Source organism: Stenella coeruleoalba, assembly GCF_951394435.1.
Source record: "Stenella coeruleoalba genome assembly, chromosome: 8".
Lineage (NCBI taxonomy): Eukaryota > Metazoa > Chordata > Mammalia > Artiodactyla > Delphinidae > Stenella > Stenella coeruleoalba.
The window spans coordinates 87533140-87549280 of record NC_137154.1 but is presented as its reverse complement, the minus strand read 5'-3'; the positions used below and the strand labels follow the sequence as shown (position 1 = coordinate 87549280).

Sequence of the window (16141 nt, the reverse complement as noted above, 5' to 3'; positions counted from 1 at the left end):
AGGGAGTGGGTGCCAGGCCAAATCCTCTCCTGGCCCCCAAGAGAGGGCAGGGTGGGGCTACCTTTCCATTTCCATGTTGCCAGGACAGGCAATGGTTATAGGCCTCTGTTCTTTGTTCTCTGAATTCTCTGAAATGCAAGAGGTGGAGTTGAGCCCCTCAGGCCACCAGAAAAATACCCAAATGCCCTGGAATGTGTTGGATGCAGGAAGGAGCACACAGAAATGGAAGAAAGGGGCTCTAAGAGTGACAGGACACCAGGGTCTGTGATGGATCAGAGTTGCTTGGCAACTGAAGTTGTGTCTCTGGGGGAGGGAATCAGGGCTGGGAACACGTGAGATGGCACCTGGCAGTAGGTGTGGTGTGTGTTTGTCCCCAGCCCAGCTGGAATCTGTCAGCTTCTGGAGCCTCTTTCTCCAAAGGCACTGAGCCTGTGTCCTGAGTTTCCCTGATGTACTCAGGACCAGACTCATGAGGAGGCGAAGGACACTGGGAGTTCAGAGAGCCCCTATTTCTTTCTCCCTGTCCTGCTATGTGTGGGCACGGCCCCCTTCTGAAGGAACAGTGAGCAAAGCAGCGTAGAATTAGGGACAGTCTCTTGTCCTCATAACTTTTTCCATAACTTCTTTTCTCTTTTGTCCTCCTTTTTGTTTTATACTTATTTTTTGGTTTGCTTTAAAAAAATCTTCCTCTATGGCCTTTGTGTTTATTTTTTTCTGAGTTTCTTTCTTTTTGTCTCTCTTCTCGTCATTGCTTTCTATTTCTTACCTACATTGCTGTTTTTCTCCCTGGCTCTCTGTGTGTGTCTGTTTTCCCATGTTCTGGGGTGCTGTCTCATTTTTTCAGGCTTAGTCTCCTTCCTAACCTCTCCTTTCATGTGGAAGTGGACAGGGATGACAGGAGGCCATTGAGCGCCCTTGGCAACATCATCGAAATTGGTGCTGATGATTGGCTGACCTTTGGAGAAGGCAGGCAGGGCTGAGTGAGAGGTGAGCTCCTTGGAAGTCACGGGCTCTGTAGAGACAGCAAAGACCTCTTTGTCCCTTCCTCCAGAAGCCTCTGCCCAAAGAAGGACAGCAGTTCTGGGGGCTTCTGCGTTGGCCCCTGCTCCTGGGATGGATGTTCCAGTGCTGTTGCTAGCCAGCAACTTCAGAAAACTGGGTTTCCTTAGGCCTGAGCCCTGATTTGAGAAAGAAGCCCCCAGTTTTTAGCTCAACAATAAGGAGTTTCGTTGCCACTGTTTCTATAATTGCAGAACCCCAGCACAGGTATTTAAGAGCCACACGCCACACCTGTGGGGGTAAGGGAGGGTTCTTCTTAAATTGGGTCCTGTGAACCCTCCTTGTGGGGCTGTGTGTGTCACAAGGCCTGGAACAACCGGCTCAGCACTGAGGCCCCATGGAGTTGGATGTTCCTCATAGACTTTTTAGAGTTTGTCCTTTATTGAGTGTTTATTGCATGTCAGGCACTGTATGGTATAGCCTCCCCGTGTCACAGATGAGGAAACAGGCTCAGAGGGCTGAGCGGCATGACCAAGATTACTGAGCACACACATGGCAGGATTGGGAGTCAAACTCTGATAAATCAGATGCTAAACCCTTACTCTTAATTAACATTGTTGTCTTCCTGATCTTTTATAGCAGAGGCTTTCAAACTTTTCGGACTTCAAACCACACTAGGAAATTCATTTTACATGTTCACATACTATATCTATAACAATATTTATATATTTACAAAACAAACTTTTCATGGAACAATGTACACCTATGCATAAGAGATATCCTGAAAATTTCTATTCCATCTTTTCCATCTCATTCTATTCATGAAAACATCTATGTTGATTCGGAGTCTCTAATATAATTTAATGACCCACCAGTGCGTTGTGACTGACATTGGAAAATATTGCCTGTGAGACATGCAAACCCACTTGTCAGAGCTGTGCTCGTGGACAGCGTGTCCTGTCTGCTGTACTGTCGGGGTGTGTGGGGAGGCTGGGGCAGTGCAGACACTGACTGGAGAGTGGTCTGTAAACACTGGGGTCACCGGAACCCCGAGAAGAGGCTGACTGGAGGGGAGGGGAAGCTGCTAATTAGGCTTATGACAGTTTGTGCGTCTCAGACTGGAAACTCTTCTTTCTTGCTGGGGTCATGGTCACCTTCAAGGTGTCTGCCCTGAGGTCCTGATCATCTCTTTCGGGTTTTTAATAAAAGACTGAAAACAATGTTGTGGGTTTTAACAGGCTCACTTGCTTCAAAATATAACATAGGATCCAGATGTTTGGATGTTGGAAGGGGTCTTTGAGGGACTGAGACAGACTTGGAGTGTTTTTCCAACATTCCTGACGGTCATTGTCCGGCCCAGGCTCCCTCCGCCACTTGGCTGAGCTGCCAGCCCACAGAGGAAGTGGGAGCTCACCGTGTGTCAGGCCGCCTGTTCCACTATTGGACTGCTTTAAATATAATTGGCTGAGACAAAATCCAATGCGGTGTATTAACTGAGCACCATCTATGTACCAGGCCTGGTGCCAAGCACCAGAAATACAGACTGATAGTCATGCTTTCTGTCATCAACTGCTTGGTGAGTAACATGGAATACCTGTTCTCCCATGTCCACACCACTGCTCCTTCATTACAGGTCTGTTTGGCTCATTCATTTGTTCATTCATTCATTCATTCATTCAACAAGCATATACTGATGATCTGCTCTGACCAGGCCGAGGACTAAGCCTGAAGAAGGTATCGTGTCCCCTTCCACCCCCACTGCAAACCTTCTCTTTTTAAGGTTCACCATCTGTAATTTCTCTAGTTCTTCATATGTTATAGTATTTCAAATCTCTGAGCCACGGATCTCAGAAACCCTTTAGTTGGTCCTTGGCCTTCTTAAAGTCCTGTAGCACCAGAATAATGGGAATAGAATACATTTTTTTAAAAGTTTTAAACCGAATATTTTAACTGAAATTTTTTGGCAGGCTTTTGTATGCAAATGACACTGCAGAACATTATATTTAGGAGACGTTATTAAATTAGACACACATGACACATGAATATGAAAAGACTTTCAGTAGAAGAAAAAGAGGGAGTTTATTCCCTCCAAATTTGACTGTGGCTCTAAATTCTCTTCATTAATGCAAAGTTCTTTTGTCATTCTGACTGTGGGACACTGTTACCAAACTTTGTGGGAAATATCAAGTTCCAAAAACATGGAGGAAACAAGTATTTACTGGGTCCAATGTGAATGTTTGGTCCATATGAAAATGACCAGGAAGACTATTAGAGGAAGGTTATTTAATGATTTCTGGTAAGTCAGTCTCTTCCCATAAAATATATCCAAAGTTTTTACATTAAGAGACTTCCATGGGGAATGAGCATTTGATAGTTTATCATTTAAATTAGGAAGATACCATCAGATTCTGCTTGAAAAGTTCATCTTTTACTTAAGACATTTTTTTTAAACATCTTTATTGGAGTATAATTGCTTTACGATGGTGTGTTAGTTTCTGCTTTATAACAAAATGAATCAGTTATACACACACATATGTCCCCGTATCTCTTCCCTCTTGCATCTCCCTCCCTCCCACCCTCCCAAGACATTTTTATTATGCAACATTTGAGACATAAAAAAACATAAAGATTACTGTGATAAAAGCCTGTGAATATATTATCAGCGTTAAGAAATAAGTGATATTTCATTTATGATTAAATTAATTTATTAAGCCTTAAACTTTTAGATTATCCACTCAAGATATTTGGTTAAGAGAGAAGGTTAGCAGGGATGGCTATCAATTTTCCCAATTTGAAAAGCTAATTCTTAGGTACTATTTGATTTGTCCACATTTTCTTCCTTTTGGAACTTGTAAATTTTTTTTTTCACTCTCTTTTCCTTTTGGCTTGTAATATACTGACAATGACATTACATATTGCAAACCCACACGTTTATCAGAGATTATGATTAGAGGACACTTTTATAGCAAAGATCAAATATAACATGGTGTCATCATTTACAAATAATTATAGAAGATTTTCTTATTATTTATTTAACCTGATCTTTAGGGATTCTAATTCCTGATCTATTTATCATATGTGTTTTTATCACACCAGAGATAATACCAAACACTGAATAACTTTTATTTATAAGAATTCTTAGCAATATTTATAGTCTACATAGATACTAAATGAATATATAAACATTTTTCTATGCTACTTCAAAGGTTCAGTAATTTTCCTTCTTAAAGACATTTAAAAATATGAAATCAGTCATCTTAAATATATTACCACTACAACTCAATAGCCAGTACTGTCATGATTTGCAAAGAGTATGACTAAGTTAAATCCTAAGCATGGTGAGGACTTTCCTATACATCAGAATTGTCACCCATAGTGTTGAGGTCTAAGTTGTTACTCATCTTTGTGGTATAATTTTCCCTCAACTTAACAGAGATTTACTGAGCACCTACAACTTGCTGGACACTAAGCCAGGTGCTGAGGACACAGAACTGTCCTTCCCTTGATGAGTTTAGTTAGAGAATCCTCTTTAGCCAGAGTGTACGATTTTGCACTGAACCTCTCGAGAGTCAGTAGTTATCAAATATGGTGTGTAAGATGAACAGTGTAATATTATTTGAACAGTGAGGATACCTTAGACAGAACCTCATGATCGAACATAAAGAAAGAGTATAATTTTGATGTGTGGTTGGTAGAATGACTGTAACGTAATGTGACTTAAACCTTGGACATCAATTGTTGTTTCAGTTCTTTAAATATACCTGATGTTTTATTTCTTGTGAATGTATTATTTAGATTTACATATTAAAAATGGATCACAGAGGTACTAGTAATTCCTTTATATATGTTTATATTTACATGTATATAGATATATATGTATGTATGCAAATATATATTTTACTATTGGGATTAGTAATTCTTTTCCCTTTGTGGAATTTTCTGTACAGTACTCTAGTACTGAAGTCTTCCCCTTGCCATCATATTGTATTATTAACTGAGCTGTAGCAAGTCATAACGCTGATTTAAAAGCAGTTATTAAGTAAATGAGGTAAAGCTGTGGTTTTCTTCTCTCTTTCTTTGGGGTTTGTATAACATTGTAAGAGAAGTACAAACAGTTTCAACTACATACTATAGTATCTGTTTTTAGCGATGTATGGGGGGATTGCCTATATTTTAGCTTTTACATGGGAAAATTTTGCTTTCCACTTTTTTTGGACATTATCCTCTAGGGAGATTTCTTAGCTTGAATTTGACATCACCATCTCTGCTTACTTTAAATCTTAAAGGACCTGAAAGAAATGGTGTTTTGAACCTGAACACTTAAATTTTCTCTGGCTTCCCCAGGAAAGCTGTGAGTCTGGGAAGAGCAGGTTTGAGAAGGAGAGGGAGAGGAGAACATGTATAATCTTTATGTTGGCATTCTGCATTATTACATAAAGGTGCAGTTAGTCCCTGGCATGTGGTAGGAAATAGAGAGTACTTGAATGGGAAATGGGACAGGGAAATATAATTCATTTTCCTAGCATAATTTTCTATCTTGGTTTCACTTTTTACAAAGTATTGTAAATTCCCAGAACAATAAAACAGAACCAAATTAAAATATATGCAATATAGCAACACTGTCAAGCTAAATAGAATTCTTAAAAGTCATTTACCATTTGGAAATTATTAGCGCCATTCCCCACTCCACTTGATCCTTTAGACTAGAGAACTGAAACGGATACTAGACAGAGTATGGGCCTGTGTGTGTCTCCTTTTTTATAAATTAAATTTGCCAAACACTATGAAAGGGCTTGGATGCTCTAAGAAGAATGTAGACACCACTGGTCACTGAGCTCTACTTATCTGAGAGCCAGTGAATCCTCAGGTTGTGAGAAGATGAACATAATAGGTGAATAGACAATAGCAAACTAAAAGAAATAAGCATGCCTAACGTTTAGTGTTATAATTAAACCAAAATTGAAGTTATAGGAACACATATTTATGACTTACACATAAACTTATGATTATTGTGTTATATGCTACTTAGTAACAAATGGTAAGCAGTAGATGACTGTAATTATTATAAAATTTATACAACCAATCTAGAAAAGTGACTTTGAGATCCTTCCTTGTGAAGACCCTGCATCTACAGGGAGGGCCAGATTTCTTCCTTCTGATGTGGGGCCTGCCATCCAGGTATGAGTGAGGCTGGATGACAGATGGCTCTACTGAAGATGCTGGCAACCAGGACTAAGGTCTCCAGTCTCAGCAGACTTGAGAAGGGCAGCTCTCTCCCATGGTAGACGCTGTCCCCTTCCACTGAAGAGCAAATATTGAGCAAAGTAAAGATCAGGTTGTGAAAAGGAGTGGTGGGAGGGAAGGAGTAGGCAGGGGACCCGGGAGAGTGCAGCCCAACAGCTATGGACCATGAATGCTCCTTTGTTTGTTTCTCCAGGGATGCTGTCCCAGGAGGGGGATGAAGGTTGTGAGGTAAAAGAAGGCTCCTATTCAAGCATTTCTTTGAGAACTCCACAAATTATGTGTGTGTTTGCTCAACCAGAATATATACCCTTGAAGGCCTAGACAAGGAGGAATATCAATTATTCACTTCTAAATGTGAATTAATATCCGTACTTGACTTTCTAGACTCCTACCTAGAGCATGGAACCCTGTCACAGAGGATGCGACGGAGACTGTATTGAGGGGCTTTGGACCCCCAGGAGATGGAGGGAAAAAAGCACTGCATCAGGAGAGATCCGATGGGTCAGAAAAATGTGGTGAAGAGAATAAAGAAAGGAAGGTGGTAGGAAGACAAGAAGAAGATTGTGGGTGTGACCTATGAGCCTTGACTCACACTTTGCAAAGTTAAAGTGTGTGCAAGGTGTTTATGATGGGCTTGGCCTGCAGAGAGGCACACTGCTTGGTGGGGATTACTATGGGAATTTAATTGCCAAAGAAGTCCACACCAGTCAGACTTACATGAGACAGATTGATGCTTCAAATGTCAGTTTCTTCATTTATACATAGTAAGAGCTATATATTTCTGACCAGTGAGCCATCAACAAGGTCTTTCTTCAAAGGTCATGTTGTCAAAGGACCTGACAACACGTCCTTCTCCAAAGACCCTTTGCTTCTTGGTGTTCTGTAGTCTTGTTTCTTGCCGACAGCCCAGGACTGCTCTCTGTGTTTTCCTTACAATGCATGCATTCTTATTTGATCGTAGAATGTCCATTTTGCTAATGCATTCTGATAACTGTCGGTTTATTCCATCAGAGAGACAATGTCTAGCTTAATTAAGGCTACCATTGATCAAAGAAAGTCTTTGGTCTGTGTTGTTTTTTGGATTAGCCTGATTTTTGGACATCCTGGGCTTTAGTGCAGAGTCAAAACCATGTTATTTATGAAGCCATAGTGTCCTGACCTCATTTTAATGACAATAAAGCATTTATATGTGGTGTCACATTTGTTACCTGCAAGTTATTGTTATTTGCAAGTCGCCATAAGGGGATAAATGCATATAATGCTTCACACTTTATAAAGTCACATGATATAAAATGAGTTTTGTTCTATGCACCCTAATCTATATTATATCCTATGCATTCTCTTTTATTGAAGAACACACATAGTTCATAATTAAGAAAAACTGGAGCGAAATCAGTATGTTTTATGATCTGCATGAAGTTTTTAATGTAATTTAAGAAAAAAAACTATCAGTGCTAAAAATGATACTTCAAAGATAACAAAAGATTCAGAACATAATGGGTTACTAAATTCCCCCAGAGACCCCTCTGTCAGGCTGTCTAAGTAGAATATGGTCCCTGACACACTGAATTCACATTGTGGTGTGTTTCAGTGGGGTTATAGGGGGAGGATCACAAGTGAATGCCATCATCATCTATTAACAAAGGGTGGCACCATGGCTTATCCTGAGAATCCAGTTCTGAAGGAGCCGCCACACCACGACAATCTGCGAGTACAGACACTGACTTAAAGAAAAGCACAGAAGTCCTCTGGCATCCTCAGTAAGCTCGGTGGCACTCATATGCCCCCCATGCCAGGCTCCCATCTTCTTTGGTCCACGGAGAAGGGTCCTGGAGGACAGAAGTGTCTGCCCCCTCGTCCAGGGAGAAGGGCCCCACCTTGGGTGGTGGGTCATCGGACATTGTCATGAAAGAGGTGAAGGGGTAGGGGGATGGGGTTGGGTACCCCTGCACGTGGTACAGATCCTCCAGTGTGTGCAGAGAGTAGGACTGAACCCCCGCTAGGGGCGCCGCCCAACCGGAGCTCCTGTGCTGGGCAATGCTCCCCGACTCTAGCTGAGAGAGGCAGCCTGTGCTGGGCGCCAAGCTCTGCAGGGCATTGGTCGGCACGGGGTCTGGTTGGCTGAGGTCTTCGGGCACCATCTGCTCCCATGAGTCCCTCTGAGGAGGATGGAAAGGTCACTGGGGTTAGTCATTAGATGATCGTCTGACGTGGGCAGATTTCCTTCCCAACATAGGGTGCTGCTGGCCCATGTCTTCCAAAGCAGACTAGGTGTCCTCCTTCTGCTGTCCAAAGCCTCCCTACCAGGCAGCTCTCCCCTCTGGTGTTTGACATCGGCAGTGGGAGTTTTAGTTCCTTTCTTACTCTAGAATTAGACTGTGTGTGTGTGTGTGTGTGTGTGTGTGTGTGTGTGTGTAGAGAGAGAGAGTCCTTTCCCCAGAAAACATTAAATGTGAAGATAATAAAATGAACATTTTGACAGCGTTTTCATCATTTACTCCTGGAAGAAGTAGACCCTAAGCTACACAGTGGGCTTCTGAGAGGGCTAGGAAGGCTACCGGCCCTCAGTGAGCAAGGGGGTAGAGCCTCATAGGCTTGGAGCTGGAAAGATTTGGCTTCAATTCATGGCTGGGCCACTTACTACCTTCCTGATTCTGAGTATTTCACTTTGTGCATCTGTAAGATAGGGCTTTAATAACTATACCCTGAGTTGTTGCAAGTATTAAATGAACAAGTGCACATAAAAGTTCCTGGCTGTAGTAGATACTCAATAATGTTAATTCCTACTCTCCCACAGCCTGTTTTGTCTAAAATCCCATCTCCAGAGATTCATGCCTTTGTGGTTGAGGGCTTTACAGTATAAGAAATTTACTAGTATTCATCTTTATGAACTCATCTCTGGAAGGACTGCGAGAGAACAGGGTTCTAGAGGGTAGAAATATCGTGGGAGAGGGGAGGCAGGGAGGGGGAGGGCGAGAGGAGTCCTGACGCGCCTGCCCTGGCTGACAGCCTCGCTGGCTGCGAGGTAACTTCAGTGCTCTTTCCTTATGCACGGGAGGAATAATGGGGAAACATCTGGCACAATCGGTAGAGTATTAACAAAATGGATATATATCCTGTTTTATCAGTCGTCCCCGCCCAAATCCCTAGATAGAGCTTCTTGCCGCGTGGCTGGCACGGATCTTTGAGGAGGGCTCCCTGGGCGTGGATCCTGGCATCTCCCGGGGCGGCGCAGAGCAGCCTTCCGGGGGTCTCCGGGGCAAGCAGACCGGGTTGCTAAGCACATAGGCTGGCCAGGGCCGCGGGAGCCCCGACGTTAGTGACCCCCTAAACTAAGCCTCTGCATACTCACCAGCACGAAGTGTGCAGGCTCGCTGGGGAAGGGCAGCGGCAGGAGCTGTGGCAGGGGTGAAGCGCTGATTAGGGAGTCGCTGTTGGGGGTCAGGGCCGTGGGGCGGTGGTCCCCGTAGAGCTCCGGGAAGTAGGAGTCCAGGTGGGCCGGGTGGCCCTGCCCTGCCGAGGACTCGCAGGCAATGTCCTTCGCCACAGTTCGGGTGCAAGCATCGTTTGCGAACTGTTTACTGTTGTGGAAGTCCGAGTCGGTTAGGAGGGATCTCCTGATACCATAGTAACCTGACATCACCGGTGAGCCTGTTGCCAAGGGGAAAACAAACGGGCAAAAGTTGTTTCGTTGGAGGAAGTCAAGGCATCTCTGTTGCAGCCAGGTCTCTCCACGTGTGAAATGATATTTCCAACGCAGGCCTGATGCCAAGGCCAACATTTAAATAGATAAATGTCTTGAAAGGCATTAAATATAGCGGCATTATCTCTTTTAACTGGTCCAGCCCAAATAATTCATACATTTAAAGTTCGCTCTGCCTTTGGGGATAAGTTCACTTTAGATGGAGCAGTAACTGTTCAGTGTCTCTCACTTCTTGTGCACCTTCAATGTGCCAGGTGCTGTGCTAGGCGCTGTGCTTATTCTATCTCTTTGGGCTTAAGGAGATAGAATAAGAAGCCCTTGGCATTTACATTTCATCTAATGAAGTATCTTTTTCACAGCTTCTGAGCTCTGTCCCCATAGATACAGGACCGTTTGCAAGAGGCTGCTTCTGGGGCATGTTATGTGAGACTCAGCATCTCTAGATAAGGTGAGACAATAACCCCGCCCCAAATCAGAGGCAGGCAGTACTCTTCTTCTAATTTTTTTGTACACTGGCCGTGACTTGCACCTATTAGGCACCCGGCTGCTTGCTTTGCTTCTGTGAAGCAAAGTTAGAGGACCACAAAAAATGTTCTCTGGCTTTGATGAGTCTGGTGTTATTTGCTGCCCTCTTGTGGCCACGTTGAGTCTCTCACTCAGCTCACCTGGGCACTGCAAGCGAGAGAAGGGAATGCGTGGCACAGAAAGCTCCCCTTGGTGGAAACCTGGAGAGGCTGAAACTGAGAAGAATCTCATTTAAGGTAAGGCCAGTGAGATAGTCCCAGAGGAGAAGAGATGTGTTTGCTAAAGACTTTCTGATCTCGTAGCTCAGTTGTAGCAGGAAACCCTTCATCACTTAGAACGTGGTCAGGAGCATAGACTCAAGGGCTGTAAAACTGATTTTTTTTTTTTCCAGCTGGTGGTGGGTGTGATCCAATTAGCTAAGACCTACTCCCTCAGGTCACAAAGAGGCTGAGCTGGGAGGATGATGCGGGTGCTTGTCTTTGTCACCTTTCCCAAACACAGTGAACCGCTTCTGAGCTTTGTCCCTGCCCACCCTGCCCACTCTTCCACAGGGAGAGAAGACAGACTCATCAAGACCCTCCTTCTTATTACACTGACTCAGTCATACATGACTCTCCAGACACAGCACTTTGGCCCCTGCCACCTGATGTGGCACTTCGTATTATGCTCGATACTCTCTCTCCTGAGTTACAGCCCTCTTTCCAATCCATCTGCAAGCTCCATGGGGGCAGAGCTTAGGTCCTACACATTTTCTGTAAACCCAGTCATATAATACTATGTTCAACAATTACATGTGAATTTATTCATTCATTCAGAGGAAATCAAAATTCCCTGTAGAAACTTAAAGCACAATTCCACTCACTCCACTTTCATCTTAAATTCTATAGCCCCAAACTTCTAATCTGCTCATGAATTTGAAAGACGCAGTTCGAGGTTTCATCGTAAGCATAATTCTCCAGAAAAAACATCTGTGCAAGTGAAAATTAATACCAATAAATGAGGTTTCGTTTCATGCCAGGAATTTATATCCACAGTAGTGGTTAAGGCTGAGAACAGAATGAAGAATAAGTAAACAAGGCTTCCAGGATCTCATGTCTGTATTTCCAATTTCCAAGTAAAAAAATACAGAGAAAAAAACTCTTTGCTTTTTAAGCATGTATTTTTCTTCCTAAAAAGAGGAAGAATAATTCTAGATGATAACAGAGGCTGCAGAAATTTTCTTCTGTAGAATGGAGCAGATACAACCAGATTCCAGGGACAATAAATATGATTGGGAAACACAGCATAGAGACATTCAGATATGTGGGATCGTCTCCTGCTCTTACCCCCTCCCCTTTTCCAGCTCTGAAGATTACCAAAATTAGTGAGAAACCGTATGCCCTTCTGAGTTTGGGATCTGGAAGGAACATGTGTGTGTGTGTGTGTGTGTGTGTGTATGTGTCTACGTGTGTATACACACACATATGAGAGTGCCCCAAATTATTATTAAGAATTCTCCTATTCCATCCCAACAGGAGTACTTAATGAGACATATGTATTAAAATGAATGTAAGATGCTTAACTAAGTGCCTGGCATATAGAAAGCACCAATAAATAATTGTTATTCCACCTGCCTTCAGGTCTTTCTCTTTCTGTTCTGAAGCATGTGCATAATCTATCAGACCACAGTGCCAGAATCTTAAACATTTTAAAACTGTATCAAGGGCTTAATTGATATTGCTTTTGCCCAATAAACTTATGCTGGACGGAATGCGTTCCAAATTCAGGAATGAGGTCTGCTTTCCCTGATATTACATCTTAAAAATAAATGTTTCAAAGCTTCAAAATTTTGCAAGTGCTGTAAGGCAGCTATGAAAGAATGGAAGCCTAAATGCCTGATTTTGCTCAAAAGAGAAGGAATTGCCCCTTGAACTGCAATACTCACCTGGCATCGGGCCAAACGGAGGCTGAGTAGAGCTGACACTGCCCTGGAAGACAGAGGGGGCACAAGTGTTTTCTTCTTTAGTTGCAAGTTTGAACTTAAAAAAAGTTTAGGAATACGTTCTACAAGCTTTATTTTCTGCTACTAAGAAACATTTTAGGAGAGGTTAGCTTAGGGGAGGGTCAAATGAGAGTTAAGAACACAATACCAGAAAACAAACAAGGGACAGAGAGAAACCAACGTTTTAGATTCTGATAAACTTGCCAAAAAGCACAGTTTAGATGAAATAATTTATCTTTTTTTTTTTACTGTTTGTGTTAATATCCTTCATCAAATAGATATCAAAGATTTATATAAATACAAACATACATGCACACACGAATATGTTTGTATTTGGTTTTAACATTGAATGGCCACTTTTTAAGCTGTCTGCCTCCATGTTGAATGGAAGTTTCACTAAGGGTAGAGACCTTGACTGTGACTTGTTCTCAGTGTCTGGAACAGAGTGTGATCCATCATAGACACAATAAAAATATATGGAATAAAAATAGGCGTCAAAGATCCTGCAGGTTAGTGAGCATAGGAGGCTGAGGGATATTGTCGGTTGAACTATGTCCCCTGAAAAGATATATTGAAGTCCTAATTACCAGAACCTGTGAATGTGAACTTATTTGGAGATAGAAGGTTTGAAGATGAAACTAGTTAAATTAAAATGAGTTCGTCCTGGAAGATTGTGGGCCCTAAATCCAATATGATTGTTGTCCTTATAAGAAGAGGAGAGAGACACGCAGAGACACACACACAGAGGGGAGAAGGCAGTCTGAAGAAAGAGGCAGAAATCTGAGAGCTACAACTTCAAGCTAAGGAACACTAAGGTTTGCCAGTAACCACCAGAAGCTAGGAAAAGGCAAAGAAATATGCTCTCCTAAAGCCCTCTGAGGGAGCCTGGCCCTCCGACAGCTTGATTTTGGACTTCTAGTCTCCAGATTTGTGAGACGGTAAATTTTTATTGTTTTAAGGCATCCCATTTGTGGTAATTTGTTACTGTAGCCCTAGGACACTAATACAGGGAGTGACTGATGATGAAACAGATAATTCAGTGTAGTGTGAGAAGTGGCATTGTAGAAGTAAGGTGGGCTGAGGTGGACACCTAAGCCAGTATTAGGGATGGGATGGGGGACATATCCTGGAGGAGGTGATGCTTAAGCTGAGTGCTGAAGGAAGAGTATCCAGGTGTGTAGAGTCTTAAGATATACAAATGCAAGCTCTGGCTCCAAGATACCCAGGAACAATGTTGCTGTTGTAAAAGGTGAGTCCTCAACATCTAGTTCTTCGGATTTGAACACTTAGTCTTGACCCTAATGATCCTACAGACCCTCAAGAGTTGCAAGAGAGTTTACAGAGAGTCTCATTCAACTACCACTCAAGGCTGACATACTCTCCATGTTATCAGCCCTGGGTGCATTTAGCCTACAGTGGTGGAGAACTTAGCACCCTCTGAGAAAGCCTATTTCTTCTTTGGGGCCCTCCAGCTGTGATAAAGTAGGCTGAAAAGAGTCATATTCTTAATTCTAATCTTGGTCCATACAGAATAAGGTAAACCCTTCTTCCATACATAGCTCTTCAAATATCTGAAGATAACCCATCATTTCTCAACTGTCTTAATCAGTCTGAGCTGCTAGAACAAATACCATAGACGTGGTGGCTTAAACAACAAACATTTCTCCCAGTTCTGGAGGCTGGAAGTTTGAGATCAGGGTGCAAGTAAGGTCGGGTTCTCTGGGGGCCCTCATCCTGGCTTGCAGTTGGTTGTCTTCTCACTGTGTCTTCATGTGGCACAAAGAGAAATCATCTTTTCCACGTGTCTCTTCTTATAAGGGCACCAATCCCATTCATGAGGGCAAAGCCCTCATGACCTAACTACCTCCCCAAAGGCCCCATCTCCAAATACCATCGCGCTGGGGATCAGGGCTTTTTTTTTTTTTTTTTTTTTAGATTCCATATATATGTCTTAGCATACAGTATTTGTTTTTCTCTTTCTGACTTACTTCACTCTGTATGACAGCCTCTAGGTCCATCCATCTCACTGCAAATAACTCAATTTTGTTCCTTTTTCTGGCTGAGTAATATTCCATTGTATGTATGTGCCACATCTTCTTTATCCATTCATCTGTCGATGGACACTTAGGCTGCTTCCAGTGATGAGGGCTTTAACACATGAATTATGGGGGTGGGGTGCAAACATTCCATCCATAACCCCAAACTGGAATTGTATCTTCTTCAGGCAAAATGTCCTCCAACCGTTCAGAAGTAGCACAGTATTTGGGAGTGAAGACTCTGGAACCAGAGTGTGTGTTTGAATCCCAGCTCTGCCTCTTGTTAGCTGTGTGATCTTGGGCACATGAAGATTAAATGTGATTTTATGTGTCAAGCACTTAGAATAGTTCCTGGCTTAGAGTAAGGAGGATGTAAGTATTAGCTATTATCACTCAGATGCATTTTTATGTCGCTTCAAATCTATGGTATATGCCTCTAAACATGTTTTCCTATTTAATAAGTTAATACTTTGTTTTTTTGTTAAATTTAATTTATTGACATATAGTTGATTTACAATGTTGTGTAAGTTTGTACTGTACAGCAAAGTGATTCATTTATGCATATATGTTTTTTTATATTCTTTTCCATTATGGTTTATCACAGGATATTAAATATAATTCCCTGTGCTATACAGTAGGACCTTGCTGTTTATCCATTCTATATATAATAGTTTGCCTCTGTTAATCTCAAACTCCCTAATAAGTTAACAATGGCAAATGGCAGAAGGAAACTCGTGGGCATGCAGGGTCAGAGATGGGTGTAGGTCAGGGTACTGTGATTCTTATATGGGAAGGAAAGGAGTTACTGATTAACTGTAGAAGCACTTGTGTTTGGGCACATTTTCCCATGTTGCCAGGGCCCATGTTATCCAGTGTTTCCCTCTGATTTCCAGCTCTGTCCATCTGGGTCTTTCCTCCGAGGCCTGTGCCAGGGCCCATTCCCTGTGGCTTCTGCCTCAGCCTCCTTCACTGGGTAAGCAGGGTGTGGCAGGGTGGTAACTGTCCCGGGTGCTGCCTGGGGAGATGTCCTGTTGCTCTCCTGCATCTTTTCCTCCCTACCTGCTCCCTTAAACTGCTCTGGCCAAGGCTGGGGCCAGGAGGAAGGCTTCTGTGAGATGCAGTGCATATGCCCAACCTGATGGACAGAAGTATCGGCACCTGTCAGCCATGCACTGGTTCATCAGCTGCTGTGGCTCTGCCTGGCCTCTGCCTGAGGCGTGACAGAACTCAGTCTGTGCCAACACAGCCCCTGCAGCATCTACCACCACCAATGCCACCATCTACCACCACCAATGCCACCAACAGTCTTCTTATACCCCTTCTTCGTCTTCTGCCCAGTTTTAATTATTACTGTGGAATTGCCAGCACTGTACCTCCCACTCCAACCCAATTTTAATACCTGAAGACTCTACAAAGCTTTCATAATTACTAGCCTAGTTGATTTTATTTATTATTTGATGAAAAGAAGCCTCTTGTGTTTGTTTCTCCTGCATACTTTTGCCCTTTACCTGCTGTGGAAAGTAAACACTCTATTTCCATTCTTTATGGTTAGTCATAAAATTTTACCTGCATATTTAACAAAGATGACAAGCAGTATCTTTTTAAAATAATTTATTTATTTTATTTTATTTATTTTTGGCTGCATTGGGTCTT

The 16141-nt window shown here is 42.6% G+C and overlaps 1 protein-coding gene across 1 annotated transcript in view; it reads right to left on the bottom strand.

Moving 5' to 3' along the window:
* Positions 1-8000: 8000 nt before the first annotated feature.
* POU2AF2 (POU class 2 homeobox associating factor 2) overlaps positions 8001-16141 on the bottom strand; it is a gene marked incomplete at its 3' end in the record, with an annotated part of 29066 nt that continues 20925 nt past the window's right edge. The window contains exons 2-4 of the mRNA XM_079929315.1: positions 12396-12438; positions 9596-9894; positions 8001-8402 (exon numbers count right to left, since the gene is read on the bottom strand). Coding sequence (XP_079785441.1) covers positions 8001-8402; positions 9596-9894; positions 12396-12402 — 708 coding nt within the window. The 5' untranslated portion in view covers positions 12403-12438. The remainder of the gene's footprint in view (positions 8403-9595; positions 9895-12395; positions 12439-16141) is intronic.